The sequence below is a fragment of the Arvicanthis niloticus genome, chromosome 13 (genome assembly GCF_011762505.2).
Source record: "Arvicanthis niloticus isolate mArvNil1 chromosome 13, mArvNil1.pat.X, whole genome shotgun sequence".
Lineage (NCBI taxonomy): Eukaryota > Metazoa > Chordata > Mammalia > Rodentia > Muridae > Arvicanthis > Arvicanthis niloticus.
The window spans coordinates 21137595-21160627 of record NC_047670.1 but is presented as its reverse complement, the minus strand read 5'-3'; the positions used below and the strand labels follow the sequence as shown (position 1 = coordinate 21160627).

The 23033-nt window shown below is 36.9% G+C and overlaps 1 protein-coding gene across 2 annotated transcripts in view; it reads left to right on the top strand.

The window, feature by feature from the left end:
- Positions 1-23033, top strand: part of Angpt1 (angiopoietin 1) — a 239538-nt gene that overhangs the window by 144621 nt on the left and 71884 nt on the right. Inside the window, exons 3-4 of one of the 2 annotated variants that reach the window (XM_034517224.2) lie at positions 6210-6331; positions 21733-21962. In XM_034517224.2, the coding sequence (XP_034373115.1) occupies positions 6210-6331; positions 21733-21962 (352 nt within the window). Of the gene's footprint in view, positions 1-6209; positions 6332-21732; positions 21966-23033 lie in introns of both variants that reach the window. The other variant, XM_034517223.2, reaches the window with a different exon arrangement.

The following is a 23033-nucleotide window of genomic DNA, read 5'->3' as shown; positions in this document are numbered from 1 at the left end:
AGCTCTAGCACGAGGATTTGGAGCAGGACATGCCATATATCAAGCCCCCAGTAAGTTCTAATTAAGTAATTAACAACCCTGTGTGTAATATACTTGGATTTTAACCCAAGGCTGTGTTGGTAGTAATATAAATGAAAACTTAGCTGATGGGCCTGAATATGACTTCAAAGAAAAGCAACCTACTGAAAATGATTGAGCTGCAGAAGTAATCATCCCAATGTAGGTTTTTGTACCCTGAAGAATATGATAAATTTGGCCCCTCCCTACCTTATCCTGATAATTTTATTTGTATGATAAGGAAAAAATCAGATGATGTCTTCAGCTGCCACAAACTGAGGACCTAAGGATGCCAGGAAAGACAACAGTGGGTAGCAGTAGTTATTGGTCAAGAAGGCCCCATTCTTAGTCAGAGAAGCTGTGAGTTCTTAGTTACTTAAGTCTATAAGAAGAACTGAGACTCTAAATTCAAAGACACCATGTAGTTCGCTCTAATTAACAAGATAATTCAACATACAATGTCTGAATATGATAAAAAGTACTATACTTAACAACTTCCATAGCCAAATTCAGTTATTGTATTTTAAATATGGCACAAAGTTACATTGTTAGATTATAAATAGTATCTATGAGTATTCCGTATATAAATATTCAAATATAATGAGGTTACTATAAACATTATAAATATTAATATGGATGGTTAATATAAACATATATGGCATAATTATAATACTTCAAAATTTTCATATAGTATTAAATATCTATTACTATAATCTATATTAACAATCTTTCTCCAAGTTTTCTTAGTTTTAAAGTAATTTTGCAGATAATTTGTTTTCCAAGTTCGATGGGCTCACTGAACTTGGGTTTGTCTTTTGCTTTCTGCCCCCTCCCCACTTATGAATAACATATTTAAGCTACTTAGACAACCGTTTGATCAACTCTCATATTCTGGGATTGCCTGAGTGTTTATTTGGCATGTCTTTAGATTCGGTTTTTTTAACATTTGTAGCTTTTCAAACTGGAAGCCTCTCTGTGTAAAGGATTTCTTGAGCTGAGTTAAGAAACAGAATTACTTTATGGAATTGTTGATCACTTCATGTGTCACTTCATCAAGAGGCAGGAGGACAAATCATCCTCTTGCTCTCAGTAACGTACGGTCTGTGGATGTGGGCAGGGTACTAGCTGCCACTTTTCCTCTACAAAGAGAAAAAAGGTTGTTAACTTTTCTTTATTAAACAAACAAACAAACAAACACACCACAATGAAAGCAATGGCTCCAAGGTCAATGTGCTGCAAAAAAGAGATTTCCTTTTGTGGTTTCTGTGTTGTCTTTCAATAACTACCTTTTAGTTAGTGTGACTCTTAAATTAAATACTCTTAAAGCATTACAAAAGGCTGTCTGAAATTCCTTACCTCACTTTCTCTAGAAAGTGAATACTTTTTATTATTTTTTTTAAAGAAAGAGCTAAGGGCTTTAGACTACATAAACCCTCCATTTCAGATCTTACTTTCCCCAGTCTATGGCAAACTCTGGGAAATTTAAGCTTTGACATGGGTCCTTAGGGACTTATTGCATTTATTCTTCACTCTTTCCTTTCTTCCTTTTCCCCCCTTTCCTCTTAAACATTTTTTCCCAGAGATGTGCTTTTGGGATATGTTTAAGCTAAGAAGGAAATGTCTTTTGTCATTTTAATGGAATACTTCAGTTATTGCCAGCAGTAAGTTCCATAGACTCATGCAAGGCAGTGGTCAATTTATCATAGTTTTCTACAGTTCCCTTGCATGCCCAAAACTGAACTTCAAGCATGTTTGAAAACATCAGTGGAGTGACTTGAAATAAAGCAGCAATAGAGTCAAGATGACGGGAAGAGAGAAGAGATTGGCATTTGTGCCTAAAACTAAGTTGACCAGTGCTTAGCATGAATCTCTAAGATTGCTTTGGTTTCTTCTTCCATGCCTGATAATTCTTTAAATTTGACCTGTAAAAGTATAACTATGCATGTATGGCTGTTACTTTCTTGATCAGTATCTAACTTGCAAATAGTCCATTGTGTACTGCCAGCATGTCCTCCAACACATAGTTGAATATTTTAGTGACCATGACTTTGTGCGGGAGGGCTCTGGACCCAGCAATGCAAGCCCTGTGTAATCAAAGTGTGGCAGAAAAACATAGGAGGGATAAAGAAGAAAGATCATCTTCAATAATGGAAATTCCAGAAAAAAAAAAAAAAAAGCAAGATGAGTGGACTGCAGGAGAGCACAGAGGTAGATGTTTTCCTAGGCATGATCAGAACATACTCCTGAGCATGTTTTGAATATGAAAACAAGCTAACTCATCAGATGAAATGGGATGGATATTTTAGCCAGACAGAAGTACAGGTGCAAATACCCTGAGGTGAAAAGGATTTGGCAAATTGAATTGGCAGAAAGACAATGGATGGAACATAGTGTGCCAGATGGGGGACAAGTGACATCCAAGAACTAAGAGACTTCTAATCATACAGTAAAAATATGTTAAGACCAAACTAAGTTCTTACAAATGTAAACCAACTGCAGAGAGTGTCTCTTAACATATTCAACATGAAAAATACCATGATCTGACTTGTTTTCATGAAACGTTTTTTGCTCAGTTATAGTGTAGACTAGAGGCAAAAAAGAATAAGAAGACAGGTTGGTTAATACTGGCAGTAGTTGCAAGTGTAAGATACAGGCAGCCTCGATGTCAATTCCAGATAGTGATTTCATTCTGTTTCCAGAGAACATGGATAAAAATGTGGATTATTCTTTGAAAGCCAAAATATTGGTCTTTAAATATATCAGGAGGCATGTCTCAGGGTTTCTGTGTGATGAAACACCATGACAAAAGGTACTTGGGGACGAGATTATTTCAGTTGACAAACTCTCAGGTCATACTTCATCATAGAGGAAAGTTAGAGCAGGAACTCATGCAGGAATAAAGAGGCAGTAACTGAAGCAGAGGCCATGGAGGAGTGTTGTGTATGGGCTCACCTTCCAGGAGCTTCTCATCTTGCTTTCCTATACCATCTAGTACTGCCTGCCAAGGAGTGACACAAGACACCATGATCTACCCTGCTATGTCAATAACCACTAGTCGAGGTAATACTTTACTGACTTCTCTGTGGGTCAATCTTGAAAACACATTTTGTTGACTAAGAGTCATTCTTTCAGGTGTGTTAAGAGCAGATGAGCTAAACGCGAGAGTGTGAGAACAGGAGAGCTGTCCATGTCCCTTTCCATCTGTGGCATTAGGTGAGCTAGCAGGGCAGTGAGAGAGCACTTGTCCTGTGGTGTGGGTGCAAAAGAACTGGCCGGCTTACAAACTCAGCTACTGACCATGCCCAGATCCAGTGCTTGAAGTTGGCACACTGCATCTGTGAACTGCTGGAGTACGTGAAGGGGCCGGTCCTCCAGATGCAAAGCTGCAGCATCCCCATGACACAGAGCAACAACAGAATATTCAGGAGGAGTCCCTGTGGGGATCTAGTAGAATACAGTGTAGCAAAAGCCAGAGTCCTTTAACCAGACCAATGGCTCATGGCAACGAACATTTGCAAGTAAAGATGTATGGACACAAGGGTGTACTGTGTAACACACAGTGACACACTGCAGCTTCCATCATGAGATTTGTGTGTGTGTGTGTGTGTGTGTGTGTGTGTGTGTGTGTTTTACAGCTTTTTAAAAAAGTGATTTCTTTACATTGCTTTACTTTTTAAATTTTCTTTTGTGCAGGAAGTCACAGGGGCAGAAGGTAGATATGAAGGGGTAGGGAGATGAGTGCAATCAGGGTACATGATGCAAAATTTACAATGAATCAATTAAAAAAAAGAAAGAAATCATTTTTTTCAAATATGTCTAGGTTTGTGTCAAGTTAACAAAAACCAACCAACCCAATGTGCTCTCAAGAGAGTATGGCCAACCAAAGCAAATATAGGTTTGGATGTACCTATGAACAACGTATTTCATTCCACGAGATGGTATGCTTACCTTTTATTCATGCATAAGTGTTGAGTCCCTTCTCATTTCAAGTACTGGTTGTCACACAGGAATACAAAGTGATTCACTCCTCATTTCAAATATTTATAAGTGGTTATTCAGTAAACAAAGAAACCAGAAGCTGATCTGTGTAAAATATTTGCTAAATGTAGCCTCGGTGTTAACATTTACTACCATGGTTTTTTAATTCTATTTTTGTTGAATAAAGTAATGAAGAATATAATTTAAAAATAATACTTGTGTTAATTCTCTGAGAATTTCATACAATATATTCTGATCATATTCACCCCTCCCCAAACACCTCCTCCCCCTCTCTCCTGATCAGTTCCCATCATTCAGGGGTTTCCATTTTCCCCCATTGAGTGCCCTTTTGTGTTGTACAGTTACTCCTGGGAGTAGGACCCACACTTGAGTGTGTTCAATCTACCAGGGTCACATTATTAAAGAAAACTTACTCATCCAACAGTCATCAAATGCCAGTAACTAGTATGTGGTTTCACACATATTTTTACCCTCTGTGCTGGGACTTTGTATGTTTTGAGCTTGAGTTTATATGTGTTTAAGAAAAATGCATTATTGAAAAAGTCTTAAAATCACATAGAACAGAGAAGTAATTATAAAGTAAATATAGTCCTTGAAAGTGTTTACTTCAGTTCTATGTGGTCTTATTTACCTTACACTGTACATAACCTAGAAAGTAGTGGGGTGCTAAAGAAGAGATGGAAAATGGCAAGATGAGACATTTATACATTGAAATACTTAACTCGTTATGATTTGTTTAGTTTATATATTATGTTTCCATGGATATGGATTTGAAACCACTCCAAAGACTAATAATAATGACATCATCTAATATTTATAGAATATGTTAGCATTTTAAAAATTCTGCTCTGAAATACTCTACAAATATATAACATGACTTTAGCTTGGTTCCTTAGGTGAGAAGGAGCCCGACTTTAAATCTTGCATCTGAAGCTGTTGTCTCTCACCTCCAACCTAGTTCCTTCTCTGTCCTACTACAAATACAGAGCCTTGCAGTCCCCTGCAGACATAGCTCAATGAAGTAGCTGAGTGCTTGGTGCAAAGGTTCAGATCCAATCGCAGCTTTCATCCTTCTACAGTGGTGAAGGAACACACCAACACTTCCACTTTTAGAGCAGGACCCTGCGCTTGATATAATAAATAGATCTAAGTAAAGTATGATGGCTGAAAAGATTTTAAATAATTGAAGGAGAATTTAAAAAAACAACATAATCTTTCCCTTCCCTTTCTAAAATCTCTTTTAGTGCAAAGATAGGGAGGGGGTGAAGAAAGAGAGGGGCAAATGTTGACACCATTTGAAGACCTTGTCTAAGGCTGCTGTCTTTGCCTAGAAAATGGTAGAGTTGGGTGTAAAAGCACAGACGCTTATTCTTATTAGCCTCTGAGTAGCAGTGTAGATCGTTTGTGACACTTTTGAGGACTTCAGCCAGTGCAGATGAAAATAATAATAGCAATCTCTCTTCTTAACAGTTTCAGGTCTGAATATGGAGGTTTTCAGTAGTTACTGGAACACAGCCTCTCAGTTTACTGTGCAAATCTGTAGACTCAAATAAAGATTCTGAATAGAAACTCAGACCATTAAAAAAAAAATAAAGCCTCAGATCTTGAATCTGGGTTACAAGTAAGTGAGATAGTATATGAAAGTTCTCTTGGGTGAACTCTCTGCCATGATAGCCATCCAATAAATGTATGGTCAGAAATCTCCCCAGACAATTGCAAGAGTTGTTCAGGTTTCTAACTTAATTTAGTAAGGTGATAGGCTTTAATAGTATTAAACGTCTCTTAATTCTAAATAACCTGTAATATCAAGACATTGTATTAATAATATACCTTGCACTTACAAATGTTGAACAAAATATATAGGAAACTTGCAAAATATAATATACTGGGATGTAAGGGTATAAAAAGTGGAGTATGCAAATAAATTTAGCTCATCTTTGCCTTGTATCTCCACTTATAAAGTAGTATTTGATAGATTGACCATCATATGCATAAGTCATTCTGAAAAACAGTAAGAAAAATTTTTTTAAATGCTTAGGGTTTTTTTTTTTGTTGTTGTTGTTGTTTGTTTTTTTGTTTGTTTGTTTTTTGTTTTTTTGTTTTTTTGCTACTTGTTTAGTGATTGAAATTTTATTTCCCAAAAATGTTTTAAGGTACTAAATCAAACGTCCCGACTTGAGATACAACTGCTGGAGAATTCATTATCAACATACAAGCTAGAGAAGCAACTTCTCCAACAGACTAATGAAATTCTGAAGATTCATGAAAAAAACAGGTAAGGACTATTGTGTTATGAGAATACTTTTATGTATACTTTTTGATATCCGTTACCTCAGTGACAACTGAAAGTTTCATTTGAGGTAACTGAAAAAACTAAATCTACAAGAGAAGAGGAAGATGCAGGCACAGCCAATGTGTCAACCAGCGGGCCTGTGTTGCGCTTCCATCTTGAAGTGCCTGGCCCTTAGTCTTAATTCTGCCATAAGCCATTTTTCAAACAACACCACATATACAAAAATTGTTTGACGTTATGGCTAAATCTATTGACTTTTCTTCAGAAGCACCAACTTTGTAACCTTAGAGAGAAAAATTGACAGACGCTCTTGGATTGTTCTTCTGCCAGTCACTTACTCCACTCTTAGGATCACAGCAAAACATAAGATTATTCAACTCAGACCTTGTATTACAGGGAAGCAGGTTTATAATTTTCTAAGAAAAAAAACTTGTCTATAAAATAACTAAGAAGAGGATTTTTTTTCATTTAAAGAAATTTAAGTTGTACATATTTTTTGGTTGATTGATAGTCTCATATGGTATTACTTTGTTAGGTTCAAAGCATTTCAGGTCAGTGGAGCATAACTAAGATTTTGGAAGGTGGGACAGTGAAACGAGCTCATTTTGAAGTCATTAATACTGACGATAAGTCCTTGAAGCAAAGAACCATCTTCTATAGAATAAATACCATTCACTTCATTGCATTTCCTTTGGAATATTGGTTGTCTAGAAGATGGTTTAGCTCTTTCCCTGCATTCAGTAAAGACAATCATCCTGATAGGAAGTCGCTAAATACCACTATCTGCTGGAGTTAGACTTTGCTGTTTTGACTCTCTTCCCATGCCAGGGGAGCGTATGACAAGACTGTGGTCCTTCCTACTTTGCAGAAGGTCCAGGGAATCAGACCAAATGAGTAGCCTGCTCAGGGTCAAACAGCTTGCTGATGATGAAAGCAGGAATAGAATCCGCTCGCTTTGTGGTAGCTCTCTTGTTTCACCCTCACAGAAGACATCTCATGATCTCCAGCCTAAACGTTTTTCCAGCATCTAGCAAAGAGTAGACATCAATGCCAAGGATTACAATCAAACTTCTGCGTGAATAAAATAAACCTGACTGTTGATTTAGCATCTGCAAGGGGTCACAAGTGTTAAATGTATTTATTCTTGCAGGGTAATATGGGATAAACTATTTAAGTATAAATAAACTTGACAGCACTTGACCCTCAACTGGCTTTTTGATGAAATGTTCTGAAATTGAAAATCCTCTTGAAAATTACTGTTTATCCCAACACAGTCCCACGATAACCAGAAATATGCATGTGTGTAACAGGTATACTTTGCTTCAGTCACCCTCAATTTAGGGTCACCACTAAATGCCTTAACTTTTCCTGTTGAAGGGAACCCCACTTACAATGATATATTTCAAGATCTCTCTTCAGGAATTTTGACTATATAGAGCAATTGCATGTCACTTTGTTTTTCTGAGTCATTATATATATTTAGCATTTTTAGAAAGACAATAGATAGATACACATATATATGTATATGTACATATATATATAATGCATATATATACACATATATAACATATGTACATATCATATAATGATGATAAACGGATGGTCAAAGCTAAGGAAAGAAAAAAGGACTTTATCTGAAAACCTACTACAAGTGTGAAATGAAAAATCTGTTATAGAAACAAATGAAAGAAAGTAATGGAAAAAGGTCACATGAGTTACTGAGCTAGTTAAAACGTTATGTTCTGTTGACTTAAACCTAGTACATTCCACCAACAACCAAAGAGTACTTATAACAGACTTGTTACAACCAGCAAAGAGGTAGAGATGGATGGTCATTCTGGGGGCAAACTGGTCAGGAGAAGCAGGCTGAGCCTGGGGTGGGGGGGTGGGTTGGGGAAAATGGCTAATTTTCATTCTCAGCTTGATAGATTTAGAATCGCCTAGGGGAAATACCTCTGGGCTGTCTGTGAGGAAATGTCCAGAGAAATTTAAAGCAGGAGGGAAGATCCACCCTGAATATGGGCAGCAGTATGACAGGAACTACAGTCCCAGACTGAGCTAAAAAGGAGGAATCCAGCAGCTAATCCTGGTGTTTATCTCTCTCTGACTCTAGACTGGTGACACAATGTGATTGGCTGTCTCTCACTGCCACTACTGTTAGACCCTATCATAATGACCTGTTCCCCTGAAATCATGAGCCAAGATAAACCCCTCCTCGAATGGCTTTAGTCAGGGATGCCATCACAGCAGTAAGAGAAGTGACTAATATAAAGGTAAAGGAAACAAACAGATGCCATCTGCAAGGTCGCTTCCTGCCCCTTCTTTGTTAAGCCTATTTTCCTCTCACCAGTGTGTTCTCCCAGGCACAATTTGTCAGTCTCCTGCCCACCTAAGTATGCATGTTATAGGTCAAACTTGGTTGTGCAGCTATATTTTATTGATATTTAAAATTTATTAAAATTTAATTTTAATAAGAATGCCCTTGAGAAGTCAGGAAATTTCCAGTAGCAAGTCAATTTCAATAAGGCGTGCTCTGGAAGCCGTGGTTGACATTAGCATAGTGAAGCTGACTCCAGACCCTCAAAACCGACCATCTTGTTTCTGGAGTCGTAACTCCAGTAGTTTTAAAGAAGCACATTGAGAATATAAACTCAAACTCACTGTTTCTAAATTCAGGTAAGTGTATAAACAGATGCTTTTCTACCATAGTAAGCTATGTAGAGACTCTTCTATGAAACTAAACAATGTGCCCTTCACTTTTAGGATAGACCTCATTGTCTAATTAATAAATTAGAGTCATCAGATTGCCAGCATGTTTGAGGCAGCCTCAGAGTTAACACTAATGCTTTACTTTGTGAATTTAATCAACCAGCATGTTACTACTTTAAGATTTAGCATGGTGAGCTGCATTGGAAGAACACTTACAATTTCTATTTTATAAGAAGAGCTAGGTATGTAACACAGTAGCATATGAGCTGCCTAGGAAGCATGGGACCTAAATTCAAACTGTAACCCCAATAAATATATAGACAAGCAAATAAATAAATGCTTAAAATTAAATAGAATCTTACATGATAGTTGTTTTGAAATTTACTTACAATATTGACATAGAAATCTAAAGAACTGGAAAGTAGTATTATTTTCAAGTTAGTTTATATTTGTATATTTCACCATAAAGAAAAAAATGATCAGGAATTGAAAAACTGGAGATATCTATGCATAAAGAAGTTTATCAACTCAATCAAGAAGAATTCACTTTCTTCTTCTTTTTAACTTGCAATTCTGAAAACATCACAAAGATAAACTTAATGTCAATAAAATGTTCCTGCAATACAAACCTTTACTGCATTGCACTTTGTTGTATAGAGCCCCACTGGAGGGGCTTCGGCCCATCTCTCAGCAGATGCATTACTGCATATGATTAAAATCTTACAAAGTTACTACCATACATTCTTCACTGCTTTTCCTACTGACTTAGCTTGTTCACTCACTCCTGGAATACCATGGGTTTCAAATGGAAAACCTGAAAGGATCCATGACTAACTAGAAAATGAATGGATGCCCTGGACTGTCAGATGTGTTTAAAAAACAAAACAACAACAAAAAACCCACTTATGCTCTACATTGTCAAGTGTATTCATATGTTTCCCCTCTTTCTTCTTTCTTTCCTCCACCTAATTTTATTTATCCCTGTTCTTCCATAACAAATATATATGTTATATTTATATCTATCTGTATATATACAGATCTCTCTCTCTCTCTCTCTCTCTCTCTCTCTCTCTCTCTATCTCTCTCTCTCTTTCTCCCCCTCTCTCTCCCTTGCATTCTTCTTTTCTAAGTCTGTCAAACTTACCACAGAAAACCTTTAGACTGGGGTCTCAATCCCATAGTACAAAACCAGTGGCATAGCACTGGTAATAGGAATGTTAAAAGCTTACCTTAGGATGAGTGAACCGACATGATTTTGATACAGCACCTACTAACATTTCCTATTCATGTATTGACATTGGGTAATGTTGTTGTATTTCATGCACTTAACTAAGAAAGAATAGTATAAAGTAAGCTCTGTTTCCTCCCTCAGGATGTTTCTGGCTGTGTCTACCTTTGAGTGTGCTTGGGGCTTTCACTAACAAGTCTGGGAGTTGACCCTCAAGAGTGTTGCACACCTTTGTCAGAATAAGATGACATCTTTTATGGTTAAGATTATACTCCACAGGCAAACTGATGAAAAACTGTCTCTGTCTTTATCAGCAAAACGGAGTCAGGCTGCTCTTTCACATGAACTCTATTTCTGATATTACCTCATATGTGGTCCCTGAGGGCATTTTGCTAGTAGATTTAGCTTCCAGTATTGCTGGATTCTTACAGCTATCTCTCTGTCCTCCTGTTGAAGACTCTAGTTCACGCAATAGAGTGTAGGCCAAACAGCTGCTTTTAAGTCATATGTAATCCTTGCTTGCACCATTTTTAAGTGATTTTCTTCAAACAAACCAAAAATATCCCCTTTGTGACACATAGCCTATCTCCCTATTCTATTTATTGTTATTGTTTATTTTCATATGATCAGTGGAATGAGAGGCATTCTGCCAAGCCCTGTCTAAAACAGTAACATCAGTGTCTTCCCAAGTAAGCAGAGAGAAAGTCCAAGTCAAATGTCTGTATTTTTAGAAATAGTTAATTGATCACACCTACCTATTCTTCAAGTGAATCTTAATGCCATAATACAGCAAACGCTATTTCGTTATTTCTACACGGAGGCATCTCTGAAATGTAAGAAGAGCGTGCCCAAGTCAGCCAGGTCTGGTTTGAATCAGCCAATCTACTTTCCAGAGGGGATTATCTAAATTAAGCTCTGCTTCCTCCCCCAGGAATGTCAGGAGCCAGTGTCTGGGTGTGTGACTTAGCAGCTTTGAGAAAGATCCATGCCTGTGCAGCCAAGCCAATGAGCTGGCCTTAGGAGTATCTCCCACCTCTTTGGCAGAAAAAAAAAAGAGAGTGTTTTATAGTTAGGATTATAGTACACACACACGCTGAGAGGTCTTGCTGACTTACATCCTGAAAAATTAAGTAGAGCATTTGCAGAATTGAGTGTGGATTTTTTACTTCATTGGATTCAGTTTTTCATCCCCTAAATACCCAGATTCACAAAGCAGGGTAGGATAGCATTACTGTTTGTTTTCCCAGAAGTCTAACAGAGGTGACTATAGATAATCTTAGTCTGCTTTCTTTAGCAAATTTTATTTTTGTTGGTTGAATGCTGCCCTAATTTCCAAACACAGTTTAAAAAGAATCACTTAGAGATATTGCATTCCAACTCTAGGTTTAAAATAAACAATTAAGAACCAAAGAAAAGACAAAATGATTAGATCTTGCCTATGATAGGTTTGGCATGAACACATAGGGCTGCAACTTATGGGCCAAATTTTATAATATTCTTCTGAGCAAAGCGAATGAATAAGAAGCTGGGTGTGGTGGCACCCTCCTCTAGTCCCAGCACTTGAGAGGCAGATGGAAGAGATCTCTAAGACTTTGATGGCAGGCCTGGTCTACACAATGAGTTCTGGAACAGCAAGGCAGCAGTGATACATAGGGAGACTCTGTCTTAAGGAAACAATGAGAAAGGAAAGGGGAGAGAGAGAGAGAGAGAGAGAGAGAGAGAGAGAGAGAGAGAGAGAGAGAGAGAGAGAGAGAGAGAGAGAGAGAAAAGAAAAGGACCTTGTGTGGTGATGCATGACTTTAACCCCATCACTCAGGAGCCAGAGCATGACATAGCCTGGGGTAAACCAGGAGTGGTCATCAAGTGATTATCTTAAAACAAACAAATATAAAATAGAAGAAAGGGATAGACTGGGTGCTTTGGGTCTACCAAGGTAAAGACCTATTACACAGTCTTTCGAATGTTGAACCAGGAGATAGGAACTATTTGTTTTACACTGGGAATTCATTGAACTCGGTGGACAAGTCTCATCTTGCTTCCAGATGGGATTAACTTAATTATTCTTAAGTGATTGAATCTTATATGATTGCAAGATATGTAAACTCTGTCTTACAGACAAGTTATTATACTAGTATAAGGAAATGCTGATTTTAATAGTATTCCTAAGAAAATGAAAACTTTCTAATTGAAGCTTACCTACCTCCACCCCACCCCCATTTGATAAAGCCTTTAAGAAGTATGAAAGAGAAGACTTGGTAAATACTAGCATTAGATTTTAGGCTGGATTTAATTCGATGTGTATGGTATTGACCAAGGAGAAGTGTCTTAAAATGTAAGGTACTCAGGGCTGAGCAAGTAGCTTAATAGAAGTGTACTTGCCTCACAGGTTCAAATCCATCATTCGGTCCACAAAAGCAGAAAAAGAAGAAAAACCCCATGTTTACTATGGTAGCCTCTTTTTCATAACTTAAATTGGAGGGAGAATCTTATTCTCCATTTTTGGTTTTTTGCATGATGAACTGAATTGCAGAGAGCATGTTTCTTCTCAATTTCTTTAGCCTTAGGAGCTGAGAGTAACCAAGAATCCTGATCCAACTGGGAATCCTAATTCTTCCCTTTCCCTGGATTTTCTACATCCTGCCGTCCTCTGTGATGATTTCCACTACTGAGCTATCTTTTCCCGCACATCCTTTTCCCGCACATTCTTTCTAACGTCATTGATTACTGTACTTAGGTCAAATCCTCATCAACGCTCATCTCTTCCACTGCAGTAACCTTGGTTTCTTTAGCTTTGTGCAAGCATAACCTACTCAGGTCTCAAAAAACATTATTTTCTGAAGTGCCAAGCTTTTTCCTTGTCAGGTTCTTCTGACGATTGAATGTTACAACACAGAAAGAAGCTTGAGTTCTCTTTATTTATGCATTGATTTTTTTTTTAATTTTAATTCACTTTACATCTCGATCACAGTCATGTTGCCTCCCTCCTCTCCTCAGTCTCACCTTTACAAACTCCTCCCCCCACACTGCCTCTTTCTCTTCTCCTCAGAAGAGAGGCCTTCTTGGGTACCACCTCATCCTGGTGGATCTAGTCCTAGCAGGACTAAGCACATCCTCTCCCATTGAAGCCCAACAAGGCCATCTAGGTAGGGAGAAGGGATGCAATGGCTGCACAGTGCACAGTGTCCTGCCAGTCTTAACAATCATGCAGCTCTTTCCCCACTACAAGTTTTAGTTTTAGAAAGAGTAGACCTACAGCTCTCAGCAGGGAAACCAGATGGACTGGGCTTCATTTTCTTCTATTCTTGTTATACTTAACTCTATCCTATATTATCTGGGTGACTCTGGGCCAGTTAATGAGACTCTCTGTGGCTTGAGAGCTAATGGTTAACATAGAGATGATGACGATAACCATTTTGTTTGAAGTTGATGTGCAGATCAATGAGTGAATGTAGGAGAAACACAAAGGAGAGTGCCTGGCAGGCATAGCTGTGTTTAATTATGTTGGATTTATCTTGCTTTATCATGTTATGGTATCCTATACTAATCTAATACTTGAATTGCCTACCATTTCTGACATTCCTTATTTAGCTGGCAAGCTCCTATTCATCCTTAAAAACTCAACATGCAGACTACGTTCTTCGAGCTATGCTCTGACTTGGCGAGTTAAGCTTTCTCATTACAACCTATACTATAGCTGTCTCCCCACCATTACTCCACTTATTCCACGATATATGTGTTTATGTGTGTGTAAATGTGTGATTATTCCTCTGTATGGACAGCATTTGGAAGTTATCTTATGGAATAGGGTCTGAATTGATTTATTATTATATTCATACTACCAGGCCTAAGTCCCCTCAGAAAATTATATGTCACATAGTACATATAATTTTAAATGTTTTTCAAATCTTGGATTAATAAATGGCCAATATCACACTAGTAGTTCTCCCCCAAAATGTCATTTACAAATACACACACAACATAAACTAACATACACATAAAAATGCTTTTAGTAGAAAACACAAATTATATTATTTTCATTAAGTACTGAAGTCTATTAATTTTTTTAACATTATTAAAACATAATGCTCACATCACAATTGTGTATTCCTAAAGTCTTACTATATAGCACCCAATTTTACTAATCTATTCCCTGAGGTGAACCAAGTCAGTACAACTTTTAAACATCTTAATAGTGTTTTTTAAGCTCATTATAGGCTTCTAGATTTCTTTCCTTGAAATATTGTTAAAAAGTAAGACAGAATACAAATTTCATTTCTGTATATACAATTGAAAATCAAAGTTTTCCTTGCCCATCCTCCACACTAATTGGTAAAATGATTGGTGCTATTTTTAATTCTTTTCTACTAGTACACTGTCAACATAATCACATTCTGTGAATGTTTACATGAACACATTCTAACATACAATTACACATATGAATGAGTTTATACTCTATGTACATATATTTTAATAATTATTTCAAATGTTAGGCTTATTCCTAGTATTTATTTCTATAAATTGTCATGAACATCTTGTAATAATATATGTAATTATATGCAGTTATACCTCAGTTATTCTAAAGAATGACTACCAGCACATTAAATACTATAATTTAGAGTTTGCTTTATTAATTTTTATTATATTTCATTTTGTTTAATTTTACATTTTTGATTCAGGATCTCTGTAAGAAGCCCAGGTTATCTGGGAAATCACTATATAGCAAAGATTACATTTGAACTTGACATAATGCTCCTGTTTTAGCTTCCAAATGTGAAGATTAGAGGTGTTGCAATTATACCCAGCATATATCAATTTCATACTATTAAAATATCATTCATTAGAAATAAGGTGAATATTTAAAATTTTTGTAATGTGCAGTCAATTATATTGATTACCCTCTCTCTCTCTGTGTGTGTGTGTGTGTGTGTGTATGTGTACATGTTAGTGTGTGTGTATGTGGGTATGCACATTCCTGCTCATACAAGTGTTCTAATTTTTCAAAACCTTTTTGCTCTGTTCTCATCTTTTGTGACTGGATTGTCCATGTGTTTTTATTTCATTGCTCCACTTGAATTTACTGTACTACCTCATAGACACTCTTTCTGGCATCTACATTCTGTCACATATCTTGGAAATACATAATCTAGATAAACACTTATTTTCAACCTGTTTTTAAATAATTGTATTACAATTCATGATAATGTATCGGTCATGTGACTTTCTTATTTCTGGCTTCTACAATACATTTAGCTTATTCTTATTTTCTCAAGCTTTGAAAAGTTTACTGGCTCAAGTTTTCATAAAATATTTATAATTCTGCCCCAAATTTGAATCACAAATCAAGTGTAGCAATATTTTTGAATGAGAGTTTAATATTTAGTTTAAGAGGAAATAATAAATTTAATCTAGAAAGAAAACTCGTCTTCTGTTTGCTCATATTTGCACCATATGGTGACACCATGTACGGCACAAACAAGGAAAAAATGAAAGCATTTATAAATAAGTTCAGACAGATAAAAATGAGGTTTTTATATTTTCAACATCTCTTCCTTGTGTCAAGAGCTATATTTACACAGCACAGGCTGCTCTCACCACTAGGCATTCATTGGCTGCTATGTTAAGAATTCTGTTGTGGGAAACAATTTGAACGGGAGAGCTTTATGTGAAAGTTTCAAGACGTATCCAATGGTCTTAAGTATTTCCAATAAGATATAATGTAGGAAAAGACAGTGTATGCAGGGCAGGCAAATCAAGCCCAATGTCCAAATTACTCACACTCTTTCATGAGATTTCAGTGAAGTTCAAGACCTAGATTATTTTGTTTATTTTATTCTTCATTAAAGTGCACCTCTGTCTCAAACTGGAAGTTAAGTGCCAAAATCCTATGCATGTCTCTTCTCAAAGTTCTCCCAGGAAGATGGGAAACAGGAAGCACAGAAAGTCCTGTGAGAAACTCTGTTTTGGAATTTGCAACTCAATTTGTATAGATTGAATGCACGGTCGGTAAGCTGTTGCTCCATGTAACAGTAACCTCTAAAGACACATCCCAAGAAAAATGGTTTATCCAATCCAAACCTTCCAAAAACTTGACAGTGGGGGTCTCTTTCTGTTTAACAAACTCTGAAAGAAAAATCCATGCACTGATGTCTGGAGTCTACTACCCATGTCTTGTTACTTGTTTAAACTTCTCCTAAAACTTTTGAATGTTATCATCAGGAAAAATAAGAACCTGCCTGTCCAGTTTTAGATCTAATGTCCTATGACTGGACTTTCCCATTTACTGGTCTCTTGCCAAATGCAGAAAGGCTTTTCAGACTTTTCTGATTGGGGGAAATGATAGAGAACCTATAGAAAGATTTAGGGATCAAATAGAATATGATCAGTCTATTGAGTAAGAAAATTAAATTTGATGGCAGACATTTTAAGGTAGAGCTATAATTGAGAAAATCTTTGCACTGGGAATGTGGCTCATTCATTAAAACCACACACTGCTTTTACAAATAACTTCAGGTCAGCTCCTAGTATCCATGTTCGGCAGCTGATATCTCCCTGTAATTGCAGCAGGGATCTGATGTCTCTGGCCTTCCTTTCTGGGCACATGCAAATTAAAAATAAAAAATTCTATGAAAAAAATCTAAATTTGGATTTTTCAAGACATTTCTTATAGATGGGGAAAATTGGTAAGTTCAAATATTATCACTCCCAAGTTCCTCAAATGATCAGATGGACAACAGAAAATGTTAAGGACATGTTTCAGGTGACACCTTGATGGATGGTGTGACGTAAATAGTGCTATAGGTTGTACTAGTCACTTTTCTATTGCACAATAAATGCCATGACCAAGATAACTTACAGAAGAAAGTACTTGAGCTTATGGTCCCAAAGAGTTGGATGTGATGATGATGGGGCAAAGGCATGATAGCAGGAATAGTGGCTCAGCACTTCAACTGTAAGCATTAAGCAGACAGGAAGAAAACTGGGAAAGAATTGTATCTTTGAAAACAAAAAGCTCTCTTCCAGTGACATACTACCTCCACCAAGACCCCATCTCCTAAATCTACTCAAATAAGAGCACACACTGGGGATCAAGTATATTACCAAGTCTGTGGGGCACATCTCTTATTCAAGCCTGCATTACACTGTGTTAAAGAGATGGTTATGGGCGTGGGCCACTTTCATAACCCTGTATTAACAGTAAAAACCATAGGTCATCAATAATACTGAAGCTATGAGTATACTGAATATGAATACCTATGTTTTGATTCATATATAATTCCAACAAATGACCTAAAACCAGATGAACTTTGACTCCTAGAAGTCGACAATCGAGTTGTACTACCAATAGAACTTCCAATTCATATGTTAATCTCATCCAAAGATTTCACTCGGGAGCTATATATACCCTCACTAGGACTAAAAACTGATGCATCCCCAGAACGTCTAAATCAAGCCACAGTAACATCCAACCTCCCAGGACTATTTTATGATCAATGCTCAAAAACTTGTGGATCTAATCACAGTTTTATACCGACTGTCCTTGAGATAGTACCCCAAAATACTTTGAAAGCTGATCAGCCTCAATAATTTAAATTCACTATGAAGCTTAGAGCGTTAACCATTTAAGTTAAAGTTAGAGACCTTAAATCTCCATAGTGATATGCCACAACTAGATTTCTAACATTACACAATTGAAAACATGTTTTGTAAACCCTGGTTTCAAAGTTTAGTATATTTGTTAAGGTTTTAGATAAAAGAAAATTTTAGATTACTACCTATATTCTAGAAGTTGAAAGATCAATTTAGTAGATATCAACTATAATGCCTTAAAGATCAAAGGACAGACTGAAGAGGTGATTCAGTTGTCGTGCTAGCTGAAGACATAGGATCAGGATCCCAGCACTCACATGGTAGCTTAAAATTATAATTCCAGTTTCAAAGAATCTGATTTTCTCTTTTGGTCTCTATGGGCACTGTGTGTATATAATGCACAAACATAAATAAGACAAAGCACCAATATACATAAAATAAAAATAAAGCTCAAAAAAAGAAATTATGATTTTTGTTAAGTGCTATACAACTGCAATATTGCAGTACTTGTGTGTTAACAGCTACAAATTGTAGGCAACATTTTTGGAAAACGAATCTTAGATTCAAACCACTTTGCAATTAACAGGGAAGAAAAGTTCACTCCCAAAGTGTGCAGCAGCCAATAGATAGGAAGAAACAAAGAAACGAGTCTTCTGGAAACCACACATTTGAGAGTTCATGGAAAAGAGGATGTGTGCGTTCAGAAAAGACCAAAGGGTCCTGAAGAAGATCATCATGAAGGAGTCTAAAGGGTTCTCATTCATATAAAGATGAGCTATAACAGTGCTACGAAAATAACTGGATGGCAAGGGCTACTGAGAGAGGCCCGAATGAAGAAATGATTTGGGGGAATGCCCTGGAGATAGTATCTTGGTAGAAAATGCTTACTGGGAAACTATCAATTCCATGTAACAAAATTCTAGTATTCTTGTAGCCAGAGTGATGCTGCTTTTGTCTCTCAGTCCTGCTAGAGATCTGGGACCACGATCTTCATACATCCTGATGACCAATGCTTCTTCCTCTTCATGAACATCTTTTCTAAGGTGACATGGTGGCTCGATGCCACTTGATACCTGAAAGTATTGGAACATTAAAACCTGTTTAGTAAGTCGGAAAAAGCATCTTCTTTTCCAATGCTAATGCACATACTCTTTTTGCAAAGGAAAAGACGTCTTTTCCATGAGCCAGTATTCATAACTGTATTTAGAATGGGAATTTCTTTCATCAGTGTTTAGTTTTCATATCTTTTCAAATTGAACAGAAAAACAGAGCAAAACAAACCAACCGATGTCTTTTACTGACATCTCCTTTAGCAACAACCCCAGTGTATATTTTGTTCTTGTACAGACACATGAAAAGCAGAAGTGGAAAAATATTAATGCAAACTATGAGAAATATATTATGTTGGAAACAGAGGTTTCTTGTTGCTCATGATTTTTCTCAGAGGATTACTGTTTAAATAAATCCTTTCTGAAGAAATACTACTGTCTTATATTCTGCATAAATATTGGCACTTAGCAACTAATAAATATGACTTATAACTAGAACCTGATATTGCCTGCTAATTAGGAAACCTGGAAGGCCAGTTCTGAGTTTGCTTGTGGGACAAACCTGTTTATTTGGAACTTTCATCCAGCATAAAGCATATGACGCTTTAGCTTCCAAGTCATGAGAAATCAATACACGATCCTCACTTTAGCACTTAATGCTAATGGCTTCCCGGTGGTAAGCCATAACTCATGTGAGTCAGAGACACGGTTTTCTAATACGTTAATGACTATAAATTGTGAGAGTCACGGATCTGATCACTCCTCCAGAAATAGGAGCAAACATAACTAAAAAGTAGGTTAGAAATGAGCTGAAGTATCAGTTGTGGTTAATTCTTAGATCAAAAGCCAAAAATCTTGAATCAAAAAGGAAGGCTCCTCTGTACCCACAGCAGTGGACTTCCCAGTTAACTACTAAGTGGATGGCATCTTTAACCATGACGAACAATAGAAAAGTTGATTGACATTTTCACTCCCTGCTCTCTACCATTTTTTTTCTAAACAATGAGTTTTTCTAGCAGCAACAAGCTTTGGCACGGAAGAAAAGACATTTTATCATTCTTAGCCCCTAGAAATATTTTCTTTCATTTCCCTCGGCTTCCTTGTCTAACCTTTTCACCCCTAAACAGGAATTTAAACAAATATAAATAACCCTAAGGATTTCACCTATATACTTTCCAAATTGAGGTCCCTGTATACTCAGCAGAAATTAGGAATTCTTTCTGTACTGGCATGGAGTAAAATAAAGGAAACTCAAGAAAGAAACATGGCTTCCCTTCTTGGGTATCAATGTAAAACTTTCATTTGTCAATCTTGGCACACTCCCAAAGCTCTGTGAATTAGGCAGGACTCACACATACACCCAGCTCCCCAGCAGCTGTTCAGCCTTAGACTGGGCCATGCTCTTCTTAGGAGAGCAGATTTGTTACCAAAGACCTGAAATCTCCTTGAACATTTCTTGCCACACTTCTTCATCTGTGCAAAAGCTGATCAGATGTTGCATCTTGCCCCTTCATGGAAACAGTTGGAAAGTTTGACTCTTCAAACACACTAGATTGTATAATTTAAGTATTAAATTTAAAACACTCCCTAGTGTCTTCTTTTTGAAGACTTATAGGAGTGATTCAGCTCTATATTTCTCCAAGGTAAATTAAGTGCACATTCTGGGTGTGCTGCATTGGAATAGCACCTTGTAAACTAAGATCTGCTAGAACCATCTGAAAACAGAACTAAGAAAACTGCGTAAGCCTTTTCCCTGAAGAATACTAGTATATTAGACACTCTATAAAGTGAAAAAAATGCCTTTTCTTTTAAGTCCGTTCCTATGATCCAAAAGTGCTTCTGCGGTTTTTGTAGGTTTTCCTGCACACTATACAAGAAGAGTATCATTTAAGGAATGTCAAGAGAAGCTTCATAAGATTGTGTCATTATGAGCAAAGAACTCCGTGCTTCTCTGTAAGACTATGATATTCAACTAATGTGCTCTTCTTTTTCCAAGATACCTGCATAGTGATTTCAGAATCTGTGATGCTCTTACATCTCATCCAGAAGCTTGGTTACACAAGTAAAGCTAGGAGCTCTGAGGATGCAAGCTAGATTTATTAAGGATTGGGTAATAAATCTTATAGAACCTGCCTCAGTAGATTCTTCTTTATATAAACATTTCCTTTGGCCTCTATCATTGTCAGGATATGATGCTATTTTTTGTAATTAATTAATTATGTGTACATATGTGCCATGTGCATTCATGGGCCCATAGAAGTTAGAAGAGGTATTCAGTCTTCTGGAAATGAAATTGCAGGTGCCTGTGAGCTACCATCTGGGTACTGAGCACAGAACCTGGGTTCTCCAGAAGAGCAGTAAATGCTTGTATCCACTGGGGCTCTGTTGCTATTCTCTTCATTAGGACATTCTGTGGGGGGTGAAGTAGAATCTCAGGGGAGTTTTGACTTGTGTTTTTCACATGGTTAATATGACCTAGTCTTTTGTCTCTTAAAAGAAGTGCTTTCATGAGCCAGCAAGACCGATCAATGCTTACGGTCCCTTAATGGCAAGTCTGATGATTTGAGTTCAGTCTCCAGATAGAGAAAGGAAGGGACTGAATCCTGTATGCCATTGTCTGAAATCTGCATGCACCACGGCATGTCTGAGCACATGGGCATGCACACACACGCACATGTCCATGCATATACATGCATACAGACATATATACTTAATAATTTAAACTTCTAATCTTACTCCTGGGAACACAGAATTGTAGTAATGTCTGTCTAGCACTGTATAAATTATATCTTATTTTCATTTCCTTGTAGTTTATTAGAGCATAAAATCCTAGAAATGGAGGGAAAGCACAAAGAGGAGTTGGACACCTTGAAGGAGGAGAAAGAAAACCTTCAAGGCTTGGTTACCCGCCAGACATTCATCATCCAGGAGTTGGAGAAGCAACTTAGCAGAGCTACCAACAACAACAGCGTCCTGCAGAAGCAACAACTGGAACTCATGGACACGGTCCATAACCTTGTCAGCCTTTGCACTAAAGAAGGTGGTAAGATTTCTTTGCTTCTGGGTTTGAAAATATTTTCTTTCCTGCAGGCGAGTAAAGGTTTGCTACTATGTCCTCTTCTGCTTCGATGTCAGTGCAAATGCTGTGGCCAGACATCATGTTGAAGAACATTTATGAGATTTATTTGACAATTCCCAGAGCTCTCTAAGTTCAGAACATTTACTTTTAAGTTTTTGGATCTGCAATATCATTCTAAAAGAAATTTTAAAATTTGTCTTTCGTTCTTGATATTTTGTAACTTGATAAAAATCTCTTATACTGCGATGGTTATACATTTGATATTATGATGTTAAATACGTATGTCTAGGGTACAATTTTAAGGAACACTTCAAACTAGTTTAGAGTTCTGGGGTGAGCTTGGGGAATTCTTGTTTCAGAATTAATTTTAATTAATTCCATTTTTAGGAGAGAAGAGAAGGGACTTGATTACATATAAGGAAAAGGCAAAGAGATAGTGCTCAATAGTTATTATCATAATGAAAGATGGTTCTAAAAGTATCCATTAAGAAATATATATATATATATATATATATATATATATATATATATATATATGTCATATATAGAGATATCACAGAGATATCTAAGCACTTTTGGGATGTCTTTGTGATGATGGAACTTACAATTTTATATGACTTGAATACCTGGAACAATATACCCACACAGCTGGTCAATATGTTTTAAGATATAAATCCATGTTTTCTTTTTCCTCATTGATTGTGGGTGGGTCTGCCGTATGTGTAAATATGTGCATATGTGTGCCATAGTTTACATGTGTAAGTCAAGGGCCGACTTCATGGAGTTGCTTCTCTGCTTGCACAATTATATGGGTTCTCAAAAGCAAATATATGTAACCAGGCTCATGCACCAAATTCCTTTTCCTTCTGAACATCTCTCCAACTGTCACCTAGTCATTGTTGAAGCAATGCCATTTTGCATATGTGCCATTTAAGCAGACCCGTGACCTGCAGTATGAGGCTTTAAAGTTCAGAGCATCGTGTCATCTTGGACAGTCTTATGCTGCAGTCAGCCTTTCTGAGTGGAGATGGA